General features: G+C 46.7%; 1 protein-coding gene and 1 long non-coding RNA gene across 4 annotated transcripts in view; one reads left to right on the top strand and one right to left on the bottom strand.

The window, feature by feature from the left end:
- Window positions 1-22,620, top strand: part of TM6SF1 (transmembrane 6 superfamily member 1) — a 622,619-nt gene that overhangs the window by 139,366 nt on the left and 460,633 nt on the right. For both annotated transcript variants that reach the window (XM_078684737.1, XM_078684736.1), the window contains exon 2: window positions 20,485-20,588. In XM_078684737.1, coding sequence (XP_078540863.1) covers window positions 20,485-20,588 — 104 coding nt within the window. The remainder of the gene's footprint in view (window positions 1-20,484; window positions 20,589-22,620) is intronic.
- The window catches only part of LOC144826417 (uncharacterized), a 905,759-nt gene that overhangs the window by 599,212 nt on the left and 283,927 nt on the right, over window positions 1-22,620 (bottom strand). For both annotated transcript variants that reach the window (XR_013609817.1, XR_013609818.1), the window contains exon 4: window positions 6,648-6,767. This is a non-coding gene — a long non-coding RNA (uncharacterized LOC144826417). The remainder of the gene's footprint in view (window positions 1-6,647; window positions 6,768-22,620) is intronic.

Below are 22,620 nucleotides of genomic sequence, written 5' to 3'. Positions count from 1 at the left end.
CCATCTTCAACAGTACACACAACTTCACTGAGTCTCCGGTCCAGCAGCGCACTACAAACGAACCCGCCAGAAGTTCCAGACAGTTGATATGCAACTTCTGTTCTTCTAAGGACCAGGTGCAGCCTGTGGAAAAATCCCCACAGCGTGCTCCCCAACCGACTCTGCTGGCGTCGGACTCGATAACGAGGTCCGGGACGGACCTGAAAATCGCCCAGCCATTCCAAGCCTCCATGTGCGACAGCCACCACGGCATTTCGGCCTTCACCTCCTCCGAGAGGGGAACCATCTGATCGTAAGACATGCCCTTGCGTAGATGGTACGCCTTGAGACGCTGAAGGGCCCTGTAATGGAGCGGGCCCGTAAAGATAGCCTGGATCGAGGACGACAGAAGGCCGTAAGGATGTGTGAGACTTGGTCACAGTCTGCCGCAAGACATGTCTGATCTTGGACAACTTCCGCGACGGGAGGCTGCGAGAAGCGTCAACGGAGTCTATGACGAACCCCAAGAATTCCACTCTCTGGGAAGGTACGAGGACCGATTTGGTCCCATTGATGATAAAACCGAGCTCCTGAAGTAGAGCCACCGTCTGGCGCAGCTGAGAAAGTAACCTGTCCGGACACTGCGCCATTAGCAAAATATTGTCCAAATAGACGATCAGACGTATACCCTGCCCTCGCAGGTACTCCACCACAGGGTGTAACACTTTCATTAAACACCACGGGGCTGAGGAAAGACCGAACGGAAGGGCGGTGAACTCGAACACCTTCTCCATCCAGAGGAACTGTAGGAAACGACGATGAGGCGGGTAGATCGGAACCACAAGGTAAGCGTCCTTGAGGTCCAACCGTACCAACCAATCTCGCGGGAGGAGGATATCTCGAAGAAGATGAATCCCCTCCATCTTGAAATGACGGTAAATCAACCAACCGTTGAATTTCTTTAGGTTGATTACCGGCCGGCGCCCACCGCCGGGCTTGTCGACCAAAAACAGATTGCTGAGGAAACCTGAAGGGTGCCGAGCTGACTGACGTATGGCCCCTTTGCGGAGGAGCTCCGCGACCTCTTCGTCTATCAACTGGACGTCGGACGCTGAAAAGGCTATAGGTCGTGGGGTACCCACCTGAGAAGGCTGGTCGTAGAACTCGATATGGAACCCGCGGACGGTTTGCAACACCCAAGCATCCGCTGTAAGTTCCTCCCATGCCCCCAGAAAGGCCGCTAATCGACCACCAATTCGAACCTGCTCCGCAGGAATAACACTCACCTGCTGAGTTATTGGCGCCGGAATTCTTCCTGAAGCCTCGACCTCCGAAACGCTGGCCTCTTGTAGGGTAGAAGGAGTTGAAATTGGCTGAGGTGTTGTACTGGCCTCGCCCGGAGCCTTGCCCTTTATTGCCGGTGGGATGACCACCGCGGCCGGTCGCGCGGCCCCCACCGTGACCGGCCCCTTGGGAGAAACGCTGCTGGAAGACGCGTTTAATGCTGGTTTGGGCCTTATCCAGCGAGGTAAAGGTCGACACAAATTTGCCCAACTCCTTAATGAACGGCTCCCCAAAGAGCCCGCCCTGGGCAACTGCCCCCGCCTCCGAAGAGGCCAGGTCCCCTAGTTTTGGGTCCAGCTTAATCAGAAACGACCTTCGATGCTCGGTCGAGAGGGCGCAGTTGGCGTTTCCCAAAAAGATAACCACCCTCTGCGCCCAATTCGACAAGACGTCGGGGGAAATGACAGTCCCAGTAATCTTAGCTTCTTCCGCCATATCAAGAATCTTGGTAATGGTCCCTACCGCGTCAAGTAACTTATCCTGGCATGACCTGATGGACCTGGGAGGGGAAATTGCTGTTGTCCTCCCTGTGCTTGGGCGAGCTTGGCGCATTCCTCCACAATGCGCGCCGAGAGGCGCTCCTCCATAGGGGCTACCACCTCAGTAATGCAACGGTAAATGGAGCTATCCACTGCCTGATATAACTCCTCATCCTGCAAATAGGATTGCGAGTCGTCCTCGTAATATTCGCCCTGTTCCATGATGCCAACCCAACACCGGAACCCTACACACTACCCAACCAGCTTGGGAGTTTTAGAAATTTTGGCCAGGCCGGAGGACTGCAATTATATTTTCACGCACCAGAACTGGCCGCAATAGGGCGCACTCAACCCCCACAGCGCGCCGACCCACCTCACAGGACCAGGTCAACCCACCTCACCGCGCGCTACCACACCAGTTGGAAGTGAGTGCAGGTCTTGCCAAACAGGCGTCAAACGCGGTACCAACCACAATACAGACCCCAAAGGGCGTTCAAAAGGGGAATACAGGGGCTACAGAGCCGGAACCGGGCGTTCAGTGAGGAGGCTCAAGGGCAAGGCTCCGTGGTCGTTGATCTCCAGCGCGGCTCCTCCGCAGGGGAAGGCACCGGAAACCAACGAGACGCGACAGCACCCACTAGCGGTCAACAGCACAACGCACCACAACGGGAATGAGAGACACGTGAGAAGCGAAACGGCACTTCTGTGGCTCTGTGAAAGGAAACAATACAGCAGAGACTCAGCAACCCCAACAAACATCAACAGTAATCAACCCCCAAGTAGTATCACACAAACTCTGGGAGAGAAGAAAAAACACTTAACTGGCTGCGGAGCAGCGAAGAAAGAGGAGGAACACTGAGAAGGGACTCCTTATATGTTGGTCATGGACATAATGGAAGGACTCGTTGGAGATCATCCTCGTTGGAATGATGGGAGTCGTAGTTCAAGAGACATTGTTTTTTCAGGTTGTGTTATGGATAATGCTTTGTTATGTCATAATATAAGCATTTTTTCCTTTATAAGCTTTTCTGAGGCTGCTGTGTTTTTGGTATTGTAATAAATAGCGGAGAAAGAAAAGCATAATCTGAGCCTCCAGTCCTGCCATAGAATTTTTGTAGTCTAGCTTTTCGTTTGGTGGTCATTTTTCTTTTGCTTTTTTGTGTATTATGAGTTTGCATTTATGGAGGAAGCATTGTTTTCTGTAATCTAATACTCAGTTGTGATCATAGAACTAAGTGGAGTACCTTGAACGTTTATTTTTGAAAATCTCTCACATTAATCAGTTAAGGCCTTAAGTCTGCCATGAAGGAGGTACCGCCAGACTTTAAAGCTGACTCAGTAAAACCCAAAGAAAAAGCAGAGGTTATTTTAAGGTCTAATCCGAAGACCCACTGTGTTCTATTGGAAGCTACACCAAATTCTGCTTGTTCTCAACATCCCCTTCCCCTTTTTCCCAAACATCTGGTGAAACAGCCAGAAACTGAATCACTGGGTGACTGGAGGTACTAGCGACTAGAGAGTAAATCTGTAGTGTTTCTGTGGAAGTCCTACATCTCAGGTCAGTCCAATTTATTATGACCTGACCTTTGACTATTTGAGTTTGAAAATTCTTTTGCACCATTTTCAATGCAGTTACATTCACCATAACACTCTACCTGTTAGTGAAAATCAAGAGTTCAAGTGACCAGATCAATGCACACACTTTGGACATCGCTAGGCTAGGGGCTATAAAGCACCGGAATAAAAGGAGCAGGAGCAAATATTCCTTTCCTATGTAATGAGGATCAGGAGCAGCATTCTTTCAATCACCTTATGAAGGAACTAACAACATACATCTTTGATGAAAATCATGTCTGCAGAACGTATTTATTTATTTTTTGTTTTATTTTTATGGTTTTTCCATTAGGTGGGCCAATTCAGTGGAAAGAGTGTTTTAATATGAGTACACTATATACACACAAACAGCAACAGGATAGTGAAGCACAAACGTCTAAACAATGAGATGAAATGACCACAGTTCTCATATACCTTACCCCAAGCACATTAGACAATTCATTGTGAATGTGATGATGAGAACAGTTATTATACAGGACTTTTGCATGTACAATATCTTGTAATGTTCATAAAGGTATGCTCATGATCCTTTGCCAAGGACTATCTAGATGCATGGCACAGACTGGAACATCCCACATGATCTCTCTGTATGCCGACGGCCTTCTCCTGTTCATCTGAGGCATGCGATTGGTGCCCTATACACTGGTCTGGATGCTCAGCGACTAGACCGCCTTTTCTGGTTCTGGTTTAATTGGGCCAAGTCATGCTTGTTACGGTTTACCCCTTCATATCCTCACCCCATCTTTGTCCTTAATGATGTCCCTGTGGTGTGGCAACCCAATATTTTTTGATATCTACGGGTCAGGGTGTACTATCAGCCCACAGACCTGTTAGAGAATAATCTCATGAAAGGGACAACGTCCAGCAAATCCCACATGTCGTTCTGGCGTGCGCTTCCACCGTCAGTCATGGGTCGCATAGCTCTACGGAAAATGGCGGTCCTACCCCGACTACTTTACTTTTTTACTAACCTGCCCCTATATATTCCCCCTCCCCTCCACTCATTAGAGGGAAATATGAGGGAGTTCATTTGGAACAAATCTCACTGTAGAGTGGCACTCTCTAAACTGTATCAATCCACTGATCAGGGTAGGCTTGCCATATAAAATTTGAAACCATGCTACCTTGCATCGCACCTCTAGGAGCACTCAGATATGCCCATGCTGTCACTGGTCTGGACCCTATCCGTGATACTCTGACTTTTTCACCCTTAGACCCGTGGATGGCTCCTGGAGGCATTACTACTAGAGGTTGCATATAGGTGCTATCGGCGAAGCCTAGATATCACACACTCCACAACCCATGCGCCAGTGTTGCCCCTGCTGGGCTCACTTAGGGCTGGTACCACTACCTTGCCTATGGAGCTCTTTGCTTGGCTGGAGGCTGGCCTAAACACCCTGTTTTTTTTATTGGGATGGCACACTGGCGCCTTATGTCCCATTAGTGAAAGTGAAAGGAATACCACTGGGCCACTTCATTCTGCATTCTTCGATATTCACAGCCTTAAGTAACAGGTGACGAGACATGGCTAGGGAACACCCAGCACATCTTAATGTCAAATATATGCACGTTATGGGGACAGACCGGCACTTCACAAATTAGTTCACGGCTTCCTTGCGTCAGCACATGGCAGCACCACTCACATCTTTGAGGTAACACTGGTAAGACGATTTGGCTCGCCTGAGCACAGACAAAGAGTGAGTCGCCATTTTAGAGAGCCCAGTCCGCATTCCTCGGAAAGTCCGCTTCTACCTCATCCAATACTGTATAGTTCAGCGAGCTTACCTCACCCCTGCCAAGATAAACAGATAATTCAGTCATGACGATGCCCTTTGTCCAGCAGCGAACGGCACTGATCGGAGATAGGAAGGTGGGGCAAAGAGGGGTGAAGAGGTCACAGAGGAAGCAGTAATAAAAATAAAATAAGAACTTACTTCTCGCTGCTTCCTCGCCTCTGTAGTCCTCCCTCGCTCGGCCTTACTGGAAGAATACCCAGGCGATCAGTCAGCCACTCACAATGCTGCGTTAGCAGAATTGTGATTGGTCTGAGCGCCATGTTTCAGCGCTCAGACGCTGACAGTGGACCTGGGCATGCTCTCCGTGTAGGCTGTAATGCAGCCTTTATGGAAAACATGCAAAGTCGCAAGACTGTTTTGGGCGGCCCTAGAGGGCCGATCAAACAGTCAGTTCACACTTTACAAAGGTGCTTCCAACCCTCCTCTGCGGGCGGAAGTAGGAGAAAATGAAATTATAATAACGCACGTTATTATAATTTTCCTTTCCCTTTGTGTCACTACAAAAAAACAGTGGAGCAAACCTCCTCCGCCTAAGCGGAGGATCAACCACTGCCTTTGCCCCAGGTGGTACCTCCTAGACGCTGACCTCCTTCTTCACATGTTGTTTTCTTGCGATACGTAACAACCCAACTGGCCACTGCCACAGGACGAGTAGTAGCCTGCGCTTGGGAGTTCTACATCTTGGGACCTTTTAGTATGACCAAGAGACAGATGTTCACTTCCCTCTTTCTTGACTTGGGGCTACTGGCTGCCAATCACTTGATCACCAGGTGCTGGAAGTCACCTGAGTCTCCTCCTCTGATAGCCTAGAGACAGTCATTCCAGGTATGGGCCCATGCTGTACTATACAAATAAGACACCTTAGGATTATGTAAGATCGCTATTGCTGCTAACTGGGGCACTCTGTTGAAAACAACATGCTAGCCCCCCTCACAGTCCAAGATTTGCTGGACCCCTGGTGGGCAATGTACATGCTGTTGCATATTTTCGGGGGGAATGGGGGAGACGTGGTGGGCTGGGGAGACCTCAGAAGGGCAGAGTTGTTCCTTAGTTTTTGTCACCCCCCCCCCTTTCAATCCCTTGATGTCTCCTATTGCTGACGATTTCACAACGAATTTGTGCCTACGCCAATGCTCCATGTCATAGGCCCAGCAGTAGGAAGTTTGTGAGCGCCTAGTAGCAACTCCCAAACACTGAGAAAACCATGCCCACAGCCCTTCGGATTGATTATAAACATGCTGATTGTGGCATGGGACACCACTAACTGTACCATACTGTGAGCAATTATGCTACCACAGCAAAGGTCTCATGTGATGTGGTTATATTCCTGGCACTGTACCTGATTCTGAAAGGTCAACCCCGTACTATGTTTGTGCCTTTTGTAATTTTTTGAAAAACAATAAAACATTTTCAAACAGAAAATAAGATCACTCACCAAGTCTCAAGGTTTACCACTTTAAAGCATTTGAGTAGGTCTAAGGTGTCTCAAAGATATTTTTTCATCCTGTCCTTTGAAGGGTTGAAAGTTCTCGATCAATGTTCCATCATCTCAGATCTGTACCAGAAAAGGATTGGCAGAGTGTTTTTATTTACAGAATGTTGCTGTCTCAAACATAAGAGCATCTATGTATTCTAGAGTTTCTTTGTTACCACTATTATGTCTATTATATGTGTTAGGAATATGAAGGAATTGTGATGCACAGCTTTTAATAAATGTATTCATATCTTATAATGAAGCTGCTATAAGTAGTATCCGGTTTAGTACTCTGAAAATGGCAGAGATATGTTCTAGCCTTTCGACCACAGTTTCAGTTAGGCTTAGAAGGGTTATGGTAGACCAGAAGGGTCTTACTGGAAAAGCATTGCACGTACACAGGTATATGAAAAGAGTGGGCAATCTGAAGTGAAGACCTTTTAGGGAGAGAGATAAAATAATAAATAACACTGCACCGGACCTCTGTAGTTTTTCACACAATAACCTATTCTCTGATAAGAGATGGTCTGGAAGGAGTGATTGGAGTCACTGTGAAACCACTTTTATGCGAGGCAGTGTAGGCCATGTTGGTCAGCAGAGATCACAGGGAGGAATATTACATATAATAACCAAAATACCTGAAACACGCTTTCAGATAGGGTATAGAAAGCATGTGTGCTGCTACTAGTCTATTAACCCAGTTTGATGGTGCTGGTAAATGAACATGGAAAAACAGAAACAAGAGTTCCCTCAGGGTAACTTCTAAAGTGATTCAGAAATTAGAAACACATGAATTGTAACTCCAATTAATTTATCCTACAGAAGGCATAGCACGCAAATATACCAACGGTTGTTCAACAGTATATAATGTAAAATACAGCACTTTTTTGTAAAGAAGGTATTGATGATTATGCTTACTGGCTATAAGGAAACTAAGCCACAAAGGAACCGTGAAATCCCAGGTTTATAGGAAACTTAGAATTCAGGGAGGAGGCGAGAGAACCAGAAAAGCAACCAATTTCTAAAATGTAATCAAGAGGCTAATCAGATTTCAGGCAACCATTCAGCAAACACAAACAAATTATAATCCAAGGGACAAGTCAAAGCTCAGGCAAGGAGAATAGGGAACAGATAAGGGGAACAAAACAACAAAGTATATTTTTAGATCCCTTTAGAAAAAAATATCCAAACTGCTCCCTGGGATATGGTTGTGCACACCGCAGTTAATAAGGACCAGAGTGAGACCAGATGATGAAGCATGACACCAATAGTCTGTGTGAGGTGCCTAAAAGCACCTTTAGGCCTTTTTCCCAGAGGACCTGGGTTCAGCTGAGCTATGGTTTGGTACCAAGGGTTGTCAGATAATGTTTGTGATTTTCAGTTAGAGAGAGGGAGGCAGTATCCTGTATTACCCCCAAAAACCACTCTAGACCTGGAAGTCTATCCCCTTGACGTCCACCAGTAAAGATTCTGATGCCCCAGCTGCAAGAGACTGGTCTTTTTAACCCTCTAAGCTTTCTCAAACATATTGAATGGCGACTAGCCCCAGATTTTAACCCCCATCTTCAATATCCACATTTTAAAAAGGCCAGAGCAACATACAACAGCTTCAAAGTAACATCTGTGCTGGTCCAATACTTTTGTGTGATATTGGTGCAGGGATTCTGTTTAAAAGCAGGACATCAGAATGTAGGGACTGAGTCTCTCTACCACGTTAGTACCTGTTGGTCCAAATCCGTCTAGCTCACAGTGCCTTATCTGGACTCCTAACCTTTCCAGAGTAGCAGGTGATTTTGGCAAACCTAGAACACGAACCTCTAGTCCCCAAGGCAAACATGAAAACAGATCATCACATTTGTTCAAACTCTTACATATCCATTTTAAACAGAAGAAAGACATGAAGGAAGTTTACAATACATTTATTGAAACTATCGTAGTCTATATTGAAGTTCGTTTGCTGTGATTGATAAACAGATACAACTGAGAAAAGTAATTAACATTACTAACAGGCTGTAAACAATGAAGAACCTGGCCATGGCAACTAATATATTTATCTAGGCCTACCCTCACTATGGGAGCACAAGGATATTTTAGTGCTCTCTTGGATTAGCGCCAAATCCCATACCTGGTATGTGTGGTTAGATGGTCCGTATCATGGATTTAAACTCAGTTTACGCAAGGCTGCTGCCTCTGTTCCAAGACTGGTCTTGCTGCAGGATTTCTCCCCCCTAAACTTGAAGGGATCGAGAGACAGTTTATGTTATAAGAACTGTTGTGTTAGAATGAGTGCAGCTGTGCTACTGTGTAGTGTTTGAAAGAATTAGGAGCTGTTATTGAGTGGGCACAGAAAAACAGTACACCATGTTGTTTGACCTTTTATGAAATGTCCAGACTGAATCCCAAGAATAGAAACTGAATAGCAAATAACATGTGCAGCGTATTGCTGAAACAACATCATGTCACAAAAACAAATATATTATGTGTGGCTGTGCAAAGCGAAGAAAGCCTAAAACTAATAATACAAACAACCAAGGGAAAACTAAAGTGGGCCTAGAAGAGGAAATACTACAACGTGGGCTGAGGCCTGTATGACCTTACCCATATTTCACAGTCAAAATACAGTTTAAAAGCAATCTTCATCAGATTTGTAGACATGATTGGTAGGTGAGTTTATTTTAAGATAAAAATGTTGCATTGTACGTTTTCTATGAATTCTTTGATAGCTCCCTGTAATCTGTGATACGTAAACAGAAAAAATGTCTGATTGCTAATGTATAGCAATTCTTTAGGTTCTATGAAAGTACTGTTATTATACAAATCTCCCATTGTACCTATACCCACTTGTCTAAATAAATCTGTCCCCACTTTTTTTCTTGAGTTACCGATAAGTCTGGATGATATTGTAAAGGCATCGCAGGTGCGTAGAGTGGTAATTTGCGCGGCAGTTTTCCCATCTTCCGCCATGCTGCATTAGTAGCATCGATCGTGTTAGTCATGTGAGTGAAGCGGGGCTCGATGGCAAGGTAAAATCGCATTTAATGGGATAGGATGTGCATCTCCGTCTTCAATCGCCACATGCGGTAGGTAGGGGACGTAGTGATACCAATAATGCGCATATTGCGCTTGAGCACACAAATAGTAGAGGAGAAGATCCGGGACCTTAAAGCCTCCTTTAGAGAAGGGTAATGCGAGGGCAGCAGCTCAATGCGGGCTTGTTTACCTGCCCATATTAGCCGAGACACCATATTATACAGTCTTTGGAATACGGCTTTCGGTGGGGTGATGGGGATGTTATTAAAGAGGTACAAGAGATTAGGCAAAATGACCATCTTGACAATGGCCAATCGGTCTGCCGGTGATACAGAAGTTGTATCCAGCACTCTACTTTGTCTTCAAGCGTACTGATTGCTGTCCTGTAGTTTGTGCGAAATTACTGTGTCTGGATCGCGATGATACCAGATACCGAGATATTTGACTGGATCCGTCAGCCATTTGAGTGGAAACTCTGCTGGCTGTGGATGTGTGCTGTCTGTTAAGGGGAGAATAATGGATTTAGACCAAATAATTTGGAGGCCGGAGTGGTGGCCGCATTTAATATATTTTCTCAGAAGAGGGGATACATTTGTAGCTGGGTCTCATATATATAGCACCATATCATCTGCATAGAGCGAGATATTGAGTGGCCTTTGTGGAAATTGGAAAGCAGAATATGTAGGACCCTACCGTATTTTTCATGCCAGTGGCTCCAGGGCTATTGCAAAAAGTAGGGGGGACAGGGGGCATGCTTGTCTTGTGCCTCAAGCAACTGGTATAGCGTTGGACACATATTTATTAACTTTTATTCACACTGTGGGCGCTGTTTATAATATTCAAATCCATTGTAGGAAGATCAGGAGGAATCCCATTCTTTGTAATTTGGAGTTGAGATAGGTCCATTCAATCGAGTCGAATGCTTTTGCTGCATCCAGAAGGACTGCAGCAGCTTGTGTGTCTGGGGTCAACTAGTGCGATAATGCAAACAGTGTTCTGGTATTGGGAACCGTTGATCGACCGGGTATGAACCCCGACAGATCTGGGAGGACGAGATTGATCATTAGTGGTTGTAGGCATTTTGCCAGTAGTTTGGCTAGAATTTTAGTATCAGTATTTATTAAGGACAGCGGCTTGTAGATCTAACTGCACAGTTACCTCTGGGTAGGTTTGATCTGGGAGCTCGTCTTGGTGTAGAATTGGGCACCATCCTTCCCAGGAGGTAAACCGGATTCAGCTGGGCTTGAAATCCAGCATGGGGTGACCTCAACAGTGTCCGCAAATGCTCCTCTAACTAGGCAAAGGAGTGATGTTCTTTATATTATAAGCTTCACCCATGTTGCCATACCAAAGTCCCAGTCAGTCTGCCAGTATTGAGTGTATCCTGACAAAGCTGTAGCCGAGTGAACAATAATAAACAACATCATTATGCACAGTGAACTTTAGCTTTCATACAGAATATTCAAGGCTCTGATAATATGCTTATGAAGAAGCATAATGTAAGCAAAGTTATTTCATGGAACATTATCGATACAAGCAAATGTGTGTCATATGTCAATGTTCAAGAAAAGATATCAACTTTAAACGTGAGCTGTAAAATGGTGGTGTTTCTGCCCGGGCCTAATGTGACCACATGACAATGCCTTGTCCGATACAAGTCAAATGGAACTCTTACTTTTCTCAAATCAGGAGAGCTCCTGTTTCGGAGAAGTTATGGAACAAAATATGTACCTTGGCTCCCTCATGTACAATTTCTCTGGCGCTATATCAAACCAAACTCTTTGCTATGCTTCTTCTATATTGGACAATTAAATTGCATAAATTACAATTAAGCTCTTCAAATTTAGGGGGCGTGGCTAACTGCCAAGCATGGCAGATGTTAGGAAAGCTCCATGCCAAACCGGACACTTTGCCAAATTATCCTGTTAGAATGGGGCATTTTTGAAATATGAACACCTGCAAGTTGTAGCGGAGCGGCTACAGAGCAAACAGACTGCGCACAGAGACCTAAGGCGGACCCCTTCCTGAGTGAAACGAGTCGGACCGCTGCTGCTGCGTGGTGAGCCCGGAGGACAGTGCAGACGGGAGCTCCGGGGAATTTCTCTCTTCCCTCCCGCCGAACATAATTCAGAGGACCGGGACGGTTGGTGACGGGCACACACGGGCTGTTGCTGCGGTCTCTGGTACATCGGACGGGGCCCGGCGGCACTGAAGGCCGGAGGTGATCCAAGATGGTGCCCGAGGGACGGAAGCAGCGATAACAGCAGGAAGCAGAGGTGTTGCGGGGCTGTGGCTCCCAAGCCTGCAGACCGGAGTACACGAGCGGGACATATACGGAGGCACGAACAATATGGTAGGAGAGCGGCATTGAGGTGGTGAATGGGCACAACAGGGGGCTGTGTTATGTGAACTGCGCCCTTCCCCCTTTGAAAACATCGCGATTCAGGAGTTCGCTGATCACGGGCGATGGAGAGGAGGCGACTGGGCCAAGTTGCTGGCATTAAGAAGTATGGACTGAGAAGCCAGCTGCTGGGACCCATGGATGCCTGGAGACTGCTGTGGCTGCGAGAGGGCTCTGAGAAACATGCAAAGGTCTGTGGTGAACTGGAGACTGGAGGACTGTAAGGCTGTGGGGCTTGGGCCTGGCGACAACCGATGGAGACAGTGGGCAAATTGGACTGCTGATAATGTTGCACAGGCTAAGTGGTGAGGTGCTGCGCTGGCTGTAGGGCGTGCTGTCCTAAGTGTATTGTGCCCTTCCACTTCCACAGTACCGAGCCTCAGGCACATGTGTGGACTGCGAGGAGTGACTCCGTGCCGACTGTGACCCTAATGTTTCGGGCCCTGGAAATTTGTGTTGCTATGTAAGGGCGCTGCCCTAGGATACAAGAGAGCAGAACTACACTCGCACGATACTCCGACTGTGCGTGCGCTTTGCTGGCGACCTGTGTAGAAAGCATGCCACTGCCGGTGGTACCTGAAAGAGGTAAGAGGACAGAGTGGGCGGATCGCCTACGACTCCAAACAAGAATCAGGGACCATCACGGAGCAGAACTATACCGGAGTCCTCCAGTCACGCTATTGAGTCAGGACTACTGGTGTTCCCAACTGACTTAGTGTTTGAGAGATACATGGTCCACGAAAGCAGAATACACCTGGTGACATGGGGCACACTAGAGCGAACCAACAGGACACGCATGCTTTGGAAACTACTGGTTCGGTGATGTTGAGTGGCCGGACGCAGCACTCGGACGTGGACGTGGCACCCCCCAGAGATGAAGTGCAACCTATGGACAAACTAGATCTCATCTTGAAGGAAATAAGGGACTCGCGCTTAGCGATGGAAACGCAGCTGGGCTCACTCTCTACTAGCTTCAATCTGTTAAAGGCGGACCACAAAAAACTGGCGGAAAAGGTGAAATGCAATAATATTGCCATTGATGACTTGATACCTCAACAAACGGAGCAAACTACTCAAATGGAACAGGTGCGGTGCCAACTGAGGGGGCTCCAGGACAGGGTGGATTATGCAGAAGGGATGTCCTGTAGGAACAATGTACGTATCCTGGCAATACTGGAGAAAAGTGAAGGACGCAACCCCAAACAGTTTGTGGAGAACTGGTTAAGAGAACATGTGGCGAAAGAGGGGCTGTCGGTGCTGTATAGCATGGAGAGAGCTCATAGAGTGCCACCTAGGCCTCCTCCGCCTAGAGCACCCCCAAGACCCCTGATTGCCCGCATCCTGAACTACAAGGATCGCGACACGATTCTAAGAGCGGTACAAAAGAGGGTGGTGATGGACGGAGCATCTGAACCAATCAAACACTCACAACCAGTCAAAAGATCTGGGTTTAATCCATCACCGTTCTTTAGCCCACTCTGCCACACCAGTTCAGACATGGCTGTATGCAAATCAGTCTGACCCTGTGCCTCATGGGAACAGTCCAGCCCGAACTGCCAAGCCATGCCTTCCCTGGACCGGAAACAAGCTTCCGAGGACCGGTTTCAGATTCATAATCCTCAACAGCCAGGCTATCTTGAATCCAGTGGCCAAGTGAGCAAGGGACTCACGTCTGAGCATACCCTGCCACACTTAGGGCGAACAAAGCGATACAAAAGGGGATGATGGACGGAGCGTTTGAGCAAATCAACCGGGACGGGATAGCACAGATATGGCAGGGTATAGGCCCCTCTCATGACTAAATGTAGATTAAAAAATTCTGAGCAAGATACTGGCAGTTCGGGTTTGTCAATATATACTGCAGTTGGTACACAACTACCAAAGTGGGTTTGTCCCAGGCAGGAGCACAGCCCTTAATATCAGGCGGCTGCATCAGATAATGGCCCATACACTTCAGCGAGATGGTGCAATAGGCTGTATTTCATTGGATCTACGCCATGCCTTTGATTCCCTGCAATGGGAATATATGTTCTATGCTTTGTCTAAATACGGTATACCTGAGGAATACATAAAATGGGTAATGTTGTTGTATAACGAACCTAGGGCCCGGGCGAGAACGGGTAGGCATATCTCGAGGCAATATGTGTTTGCAAGGGGTAACAGGCAGGGATGCCCACTGTCGCCTCTGCTGTTTATCCTGGCATTGGAAACCCCTACTATTGAAACTGCGCTCTACTTCGGGTCATAGGGGAATAGTGTTGGGTACCGCCACACACACTTTATCTGCATACCATGATTTAATACTATACTTCAGGGACTTGGATAATGACTGTGAGCCTGTGCCTTTGGTTTTTGCCGCATTTCAAACCGTGTCTGGACTATCTATTAATGAAAACAAATCCTATGTCTATAATTTTATGGACGCAACACGTACTGGTACGCTGGATTTTGGGGGCTGGTCGTTTCAGATCGCATCTAGTACTTTCAAATACCTAGGAATCAATATATAGGGAAACAACGGACCTTCTAGAGGGCAACCTGAACCGTGCTATCACCTCACTCAGTCAGTCAGTCAAATTAACTTTATTCGATTCGGTTAAAAATCATACAAAGGACATAGAAAAACATATTATATACAAATAAAATACAAATTAAACAATTTCATTTCAATCGAATATCTTATGACATGGTGTTACAATAAAAACAGTGTTTAAAAAACAATAAAATCAATATACAAAGGGAATTACAACGTTCTTGCGTCTTCTTGATCTAGCCGCTGCCACTAGAAAATTTGCCATGGAGAATGTAATATGTATATTTTCCAATGATTGTAGATAAAACATGGCTGGTCTCACCTGGGAGAAACCAGCATCCCTCAAAACAGGTAACAGATGTTTTTTTCTCTGATCAGAGAAGAAATCTCAAAACATAATAAAGTGCATGGTGTCTTGAACTGAAAAATTGTCACAAGTACAGGGGGGTGCTAGATCTGGTTTTATCCAAGAATTAAAATTGCCCAAATAAAAGTGGATAAGGTTAAACCTAAATTTCGTTAACAGGAACCTGTGGAATGGGTTAGTGACAAAACATAAATAAGGTTCCAGTGCAGGAGAGTGAACTAACAAATAATGACGTCTAACTGTGGGCGTTAACAATTCTGTTTCTTCTCGAATCAATCTTTCCCTTAACATGAATTGTTTTTTAATAACTACCACGTCCTGTTTTGTAATACCAGAGGGGTCAGTAAATAATTCTGGCCGACCAAGGTCCAAGAAAGATTTTTTTAAATAGGCCAGCCATGGGATTGTACTACTATGTCCCAGACTCATGACATCCTTCATAATCAGGTGATTTAGGTTCAATTCTGTATTTAACCATGTCTTGAGCCAATATGTTAAGGGCGCCAATCTCAGCCTATCCTGAACATAGTCCAATCCTACCTCTGCATGAGTGGAAAAAGTTGGCGTTGATTGAGGAAGGCACAAAAGAGAACGTAAGAATCTATTTTCTGCCTTCTGAATTTTGTCCAAGCATACGTAGCCCCATAAAGGCGCGCCATATAGTGCCACAGGAAGGGATTTGCTGTTATACACCTTTAGGATGGCTTCCATAGGTCTATGACCCAGTCTTTTGGCGAAACCCAGGATGGCCATTGATGTCCTTATCACCGCTAGGCTTTTGGCCCGTACCTGAGGTCCCCAGGTGCCCTTGCTGTCAAAAAGCACGCCAAGGTAGGGGAAGACGGGGACTCTAGAGACTACCTCTCCTTTACACCAAAATGTTTTCACCATGGCCCTTTTCTTATGGGGTCCGATGACCATAGTGTGGGATTTAGTAGAATTAACCTTCAAATCAAGCCGGTCCATGAAGGAGCCAAATGCGTCCAAAAGCTGTTGGAGACAGACACCAGTACGAGCTATGAGTACTGTGTCGTCCGCGTATAGGAGAGCAGGGATCTTAACTTCTCCTACATGCGGAACGTCTCTCACAGCCCCCTCTAGGTGGTTGCCTAGGCCGTTGATGTAAATAGTGAATAGCAGGGGTGCTAATATGCAGCCCTGCCTAACTCCCCGCTTCGCACCTCATTCCAATCCCAAATAAAATTCTGGGTCACCTTGCCCTTATCTGTAGCAGGCAAAGTGGCAATTGCCAAAATGGTGGTGCTCCCTAGATTGTTGTATTTCTTCACCAATTTACCCATAATGGTACCATCCAAGACGTTTAAATTGCTCTCCTCTATACTGATTGAACTGATATGGGGTAAAGACGGGCGGCGTATAGGACTTACAAAACTGTACCTAGATACTAAACAAGGGGGAATGGGAGGCACTGATCTGAAAGCCTACTGTTATGTGAATCAATTGCAATGGCTAGCATATTGGCTGGCGGGGCGAAACTTGCAGGAAATAGACATACAGGGGTGAAGTACATACACTTATGTTGCCTAATAGCAAAATCCCACCGTTGGCACCACATCTTTTGATAATTGCGTTGCTATACTGGAGGCATTCCCTTAGGTACACCAAGACGGCGACCCCGTATGCCCACACTATACCTCTGCTCGGGATCCCCACTCAGATGGGCAGGATTACTATGAGAAAATAAGAGCATGGGAAGACGTGGGTATAACCACAGTGGGTTATTTCTTTAGGGAGAGTACCCTGATGCCACATGATGGGTTCGTACGGGAACACAGGGCACCGGACACACTGTTTCTTCTGCACGCAAGTTTATTTATCTCACTACACCCGCACAACATGGTCACCTGGGGGTGTAGAACCTGCCACGCACACATTGATCACAATGCAACATCTGATGGGTAATGGTCGACACCTTACAAGATGGCTATACAAAGGCATCTGCACAGTGGCAGCGGTGTCCCTCCAGACACTCTGTGACAAATGGGAAGAGGACATAGGCCGGGCGCTCAGTGACAAGGAATGGAGTGTGTTGGTGGAATGCCCCAGGAAGGTGTCGAGAAACCCGAAATTCAAGTTCACCCAACTCATGCTTTTACATCGAGCCAACCTGACACCGTGCAGGTTGAAAACCATGTTCTCAGATATATTGGATGTGTGCCCACGTTACCAACTACAGGCAACACATTTGACACACATGCTGTGGAACTGTCCACGGTTACGACAATACTGGGCGTCTGTCTGTGGGATACTAACAAATATAGTTCCAGTGAGGAATAATGACAGTCTGGAATACTGTTTACTGGGGCTGGGCCCCAAAGAGAAGAAAGGTAGTCCGGTCAGAAAATGTAATAACTTGGCGCTCATTCTGGCCAAACGTAATATTACAATGAAATGGAAAGCTGCTAGACCACCGGCATCGAAAGATTGGTATGATGTACTGATGAGGTGCGGCAGGGCTGAGGGAGTGGAATTGAAAAGAGAGGAGCAGCGCGGATTGCGTAAGACACCTATATCTATGGAATGGAATTTGTTGATGGAGGAGCTTGGCGCTATGGACATACTAGAGTATTGTCCCTAGAGTGTGATCTGATGGAGCTTGGGCTGGGCAGAAAGGAGGAGGAGCTAGAGCCCTGTGGAATGAAAAGGGGGGTTGCTGGAGGCCAGCATGCTAATGTATGTATATAGCAAACAGACAATATGCTGAACTGGACTATGTATACGATTGTACAATTTCTTATTCGCTGAACCTACTGGGAAGGGAGCGGGTGGGGAAGTTGGTAAGATTTTGTTTTTTCTCAAATTCTCATGCTATGTTACATGTTGATGCAGTACTCTTCGGGCAGAGTCCCATATTCCAGGATGCATCCTGCCAGAACTGTATAACAATTAGATATGGAAAGTGAGGCATGATTTTTCTTAAACACAAATCAAAACAAAATGAAAGTAGGAATGATACTGGGTATGTTTAAAGGTATACTAATGCTAAGATGTGCTACATGCTGTAAATAATTGTTTAACATACGGTCTTCAATGATGCAAGAAATATGACTTGCACCGTTATGATAAGGCTGTGTGGGATATTACACCCAGTGATGTACTGTATTACAACCTTCTAATAAAAATGTGTTAAAAAAAAAAAAAGAAAAAGCTATTCAAAGTTGTGTTGGTCTTGTAACAAAGCACCTGGAGACCTTCCTCATATGTTCTTCCAATGGAAAGTCTTAACACCATTCTTGGAACAAGTCACAAACCAACTTAATGCCATTTTCAAAACAATCTCATACTGAACTTCCCTCCATAATGTTAGGTCCTCATATAGCCTACCCTACTATGAATCTTCGTGATCTAGAGTGCTCCCTCCTTGACCTTCTCCTAGAGATAGCTATTAAAGTCATCTTATTAGATTAGAACTCTTTCAGCCTAGTATCTGTTCGCACTTGGTGGGCATGGGTCACTTAACTACACAGTTCTCATTGGACCTGTTCATCCAGGATCAAGACCCATACATCCCTGCTGCTCCTTCTCTCCATACTATGTTATGTTAGTTACACCACTTCCTCTCCATTTCCTTTCCTTTCTTCTCTACTTCCTAGGACTTCTTTTGCTAACCTACATCTGTATCTTTGTGTCCCTAACTTCCCTTCTCTCTACTTGTGTATTGCTCCTTTATTTTCCCTTATATTCTCAATCATTGGTACAATTATTTTTGATATTTGCTTTGTGCAACAGCAGCATAATTCTCTGGAATTACCTATATGTTATTGACACTCCACAAGACCACTGGTCATTTTTTATGTCTTTTTACAGTGATCTATTTCCAAATAGTGGCACATTTTTTGTTTGTGCTTTTTATCTCTGTTAATACATGATATACCTCCTGACATTAATGCCTCCGGTTCTACCTTCTCCACTCAACATTTGCTTGTTCCTTTAGGATTATTGCCAGGCACTTTTTGTTTAGGCAGGTTGTACCTGTCCTAACATGATAATAAAGGAACTTTTGTTGGATGGATCCCTCGACCCCTCACAGTCCGGCTTCCGAGCAAACCACAGCACCGAGACCGCCCTCATCGCCGCCACCGACGACCTTCGAACTCTGATGGACAACGGAGAAACAGCGGCCCTCATCCTCCTGGACCTCTCCGCGGCTTTCGACACCGTCTGCCACCGCACCCTAATACAGTGCCTCAGCAACATCGGAATCCAGGAGAAGGCACTGGAATGGATCACCTCCTTCCTCGACGGAAGAACACAAAGAGTCCGCCTACCACCGTACAAGTCAGAGGCCACCGAAGTCATCTGCGGCGTCCCTCAAGGATCCTCACTGAGCCCCACCCTCTTCAACGTCTACATGAGCCCCCTCGCGGCCATCGCACGCCAACACAACCTCAACATAATCTCCTACGCCGACGACACCCAGCTAATCCTCTCCCTGACCAACGACCCCGCCACCGCCAGAGCCAACCTGCACGAAGGGATGAGAGACGTGGCCGAATGGATGACGACCAGCCGCCTGAAACTGAATTCAGACAAGACGGAGGTCCTCATCCTGGGCTCCACGCCCTCCGCCTGGGACGACTCCTGGTGGCCCCCCGCCCTGGGCACCGCACCCAAACCGACAGACCACGCACGCAACCTGGGCTTCATCCTGGACTCCTCCCTCTCCATGACCAGACAAGTCAACGCCGTCTCCTCGTCATGCTTCAACATCCTGCGCATGCTACGTAAGATCTTCCAGTGGATCCCCACCGAGACGAGGAAGACGGTCACCCAAGCCCTCGTCACCAGCCGTCTGGACTACGGCAACGCCCTCTACGCCGGAACCACTGCAAAACTCCAGAAGAGACTCCAGCGGATCCAGAACGCCTCGGCGAGACTCATCCTCGACATCCCCCGACGCAGCCACATCTCCGGACACCTGAGAGACCTGCACTGGCTCCCGGTCAACAAGAGAATCACCTTCCGACTCCTCACCCACGCACACAAAGCCCTACACGACCAAGGCCCGAGCTACCTCAACAACCGGATCAACTTCTACACTCCCAAGCGCCTCCTCAGATCAACCAACCACGCCCTCGCCGCCGTCCCCCGCATCCGAAGAGCGACAGCAGGAGGAAGATCCTTCTCCTACCTGGCCGCCAAGACCTGGAACTCACTTCCGACCAACCTGCGCCTGACCCAAGACCACCTCTCCTTCAGGAAGAAGCTCAAGACCTGGCTGTTCGAGCAGTAGCGGCACCCCCCCCCCCAGCGCCTTGAGACCCTACGGGTGAGTAGTGCGCTCTACAAATGACCTGATTGATTGATTGATTGTTGCTTTTGCTCTTTTTCCCTCTTTTGTTGATTATGTACCTCTGTTTAAAAACGTTTTCAATAAAGATACATTGAAATTTGCATTAGATAGAGCATTCAGACTAAACTGCTCTCATTGTCTTCTTTGTTGCAGCTCTTGGGCTATTGTGACTTCTGGAGCTCTCATTTTGATATCCATTGCACTCCTGGCTCGTGTTATGGTGAAACGGAAGCCACCCAAAGATCCACTGTTCTATGGTATGTATTGGCTAGCATGAGCAGTAACATGGAATGAAAAAAATTAGGTTGTTTTGTCATCACCCTTTAATGTCCAGGCTTAGAAACCCTTTATATTCCTCAGGCAGCTATAATTTTACAGGCTCCTCCCAATATGAAAAAGAGCAACGCCTCAAATTACAACGTGACACTGTTTATAGACCATGTATTAGCACATGGCTTTCCTTATTTTAACTCAATTAGGAATCTCTATGTTCAAGAATTCAAACGTGGATAAACCAATTTTCATTTAGCACCACCTAGCTTTATATAGCACATATCTGGCTAAAGCAATCAATATCTATAAAAATATATCATTTATTATAAATCAAGTGTACATATTTCATACAAATATTTTAACAATCACAGACAATACCATTATTACTGGCTTCCCTTATTCACAAAAGAAAAACAAAATACGTACAAAAAAAAAAATACCAGATATCGATTGGTAAATTCAGTACAGAACATGTAGCCTTGTAATTTATGTATTCTGCTCTTTATGTCACAAACATAGATCTATTGAATGCTCCTATAGTGTTTCAGTGACTTCTGTTAATTTACTCTCCTTTCGTCAGGCCGAAAAGATACTACGTGACTTTTCACAAGTCTACATATCTACCATGAATGTAAAGGGAAATGTACAATCGTATAATTACATCCACATGTAACACATAAATCATGTCAATTAAGTAGTCACCAATTTCCAAGAATACTGCTTCACCAACGCAAAGTTCCTAAAATTATAGCATTCTGTAGTGTCAAAGAAAAACATATCTCGCCCGCAAAAAATGTTTATTCTATATTGATCACATATACCCCCATAAAACACTTTCTAGTGCTTTTCACACATAATGAAATATATTGGCCTAGTGTAATCAAGTCCTTAGCCCATTGTAGTATGCAACGACCGGTCCAAACACCACAACTCGTTCCTACTCATTGGAAACTTTCCCCACCAACATCTCTAATCAACCATTATGGGGTTGGCCTGCGAATGCTCCTAAATGAGACACTTGGGCAAATGTTACAAATCAAGATTCCGGACTATGAAACATTAAGAATCAAGCTCCTTGTAAACAATTGCACTATGATGTTCACATGTTAACGTAACTCACACTGTTAGGCTCCACAGTGGTTTATCATATTTTATATCGCTCTTGACGTCTTCTATGAGATCGAGAACATCACTGCAACATCTTAAAGGACCTCATTGATAAACCCACTGTGCATGGTCCCGCTTCGTGAGCACAGTCTCACCACCATCAGAAGCTGTCGCCGCTCCCGGAGGAGCTACACATCCCCTGCCAGCCAATCGCCGAGGAGGGCCTATCCTGCACGCCGCACGGGGCTCCATTGTCCAGGAGCCCGTGCGTGATCTCACCTGTGCGGAGGCACGCCCACCCACCCGCCCACCGGCGCATCAAAACTCCTCACCGGACCCGCTTGCGCGGGTCCCGCTTCGTGAGCACAGTCTCACCACCATCAGAAGCTGTTGCCGCTCCCGGAGGAGCTACACATCCCCTGCCAGCCAATCGCCGAGGAGGGCCTATCCTGCACGCCGCATGGGACTCCATTGTCCAGGAGCCCGTGTGTGATCTCACCTGTGCGGAGGCCCGCCCACCTGCCCACCGGCGCATCAAAACTCCTCGCCGGACCTGCTGGCGTGGGTCCCGCTTCGTGAGCACAGTCTCACCACCATTAGAAGCTGTCGCCGCTCCCGGAGGAGCTACACATCCCCTGCCAGCCAATCGCCGAGGAGGGTCTATCCTGCACACCGCACGGGACTCCATTGTCCAGGAGCCCGTGCGTGATCAGACCTGTGCGGAGGCACGCCCACCGGCGCATCAAAACTCCTCGCCGGACCCGCTGGCACGGGTCCCGCTTCGTGAGCACAGTCTCACCACCATCAGAAGCTGTCGCCGCTCCCGGAGGAGCTACACATCCCCTGCCAGCCAATCACCGAGGAGGGCCTATCCTGCACGCAATTTGTGGATTTTCTGCAATTTCGCGG

This window comes from Lissotriton helveticus, chromosome 3_2 (genome assembly GCF_964261635.1).
Source record: "Lissotriton helveticus chromosome 3_2, aLisHel1.1, whole genome shotgun sequence".
Classification (NCBI taxonomy): domain Eukaryota; kingdom Metazoa; phylum Chordata; class Amphibia; order Caudata; family Salamandridae; genus Lissotriton; species Lissotriton helveticus.
The sequence above is the reverse complement of the archived record's forward strand: the minus strand, read 5'-3'. Positions and strand labels throughout refer to the sequence as shown.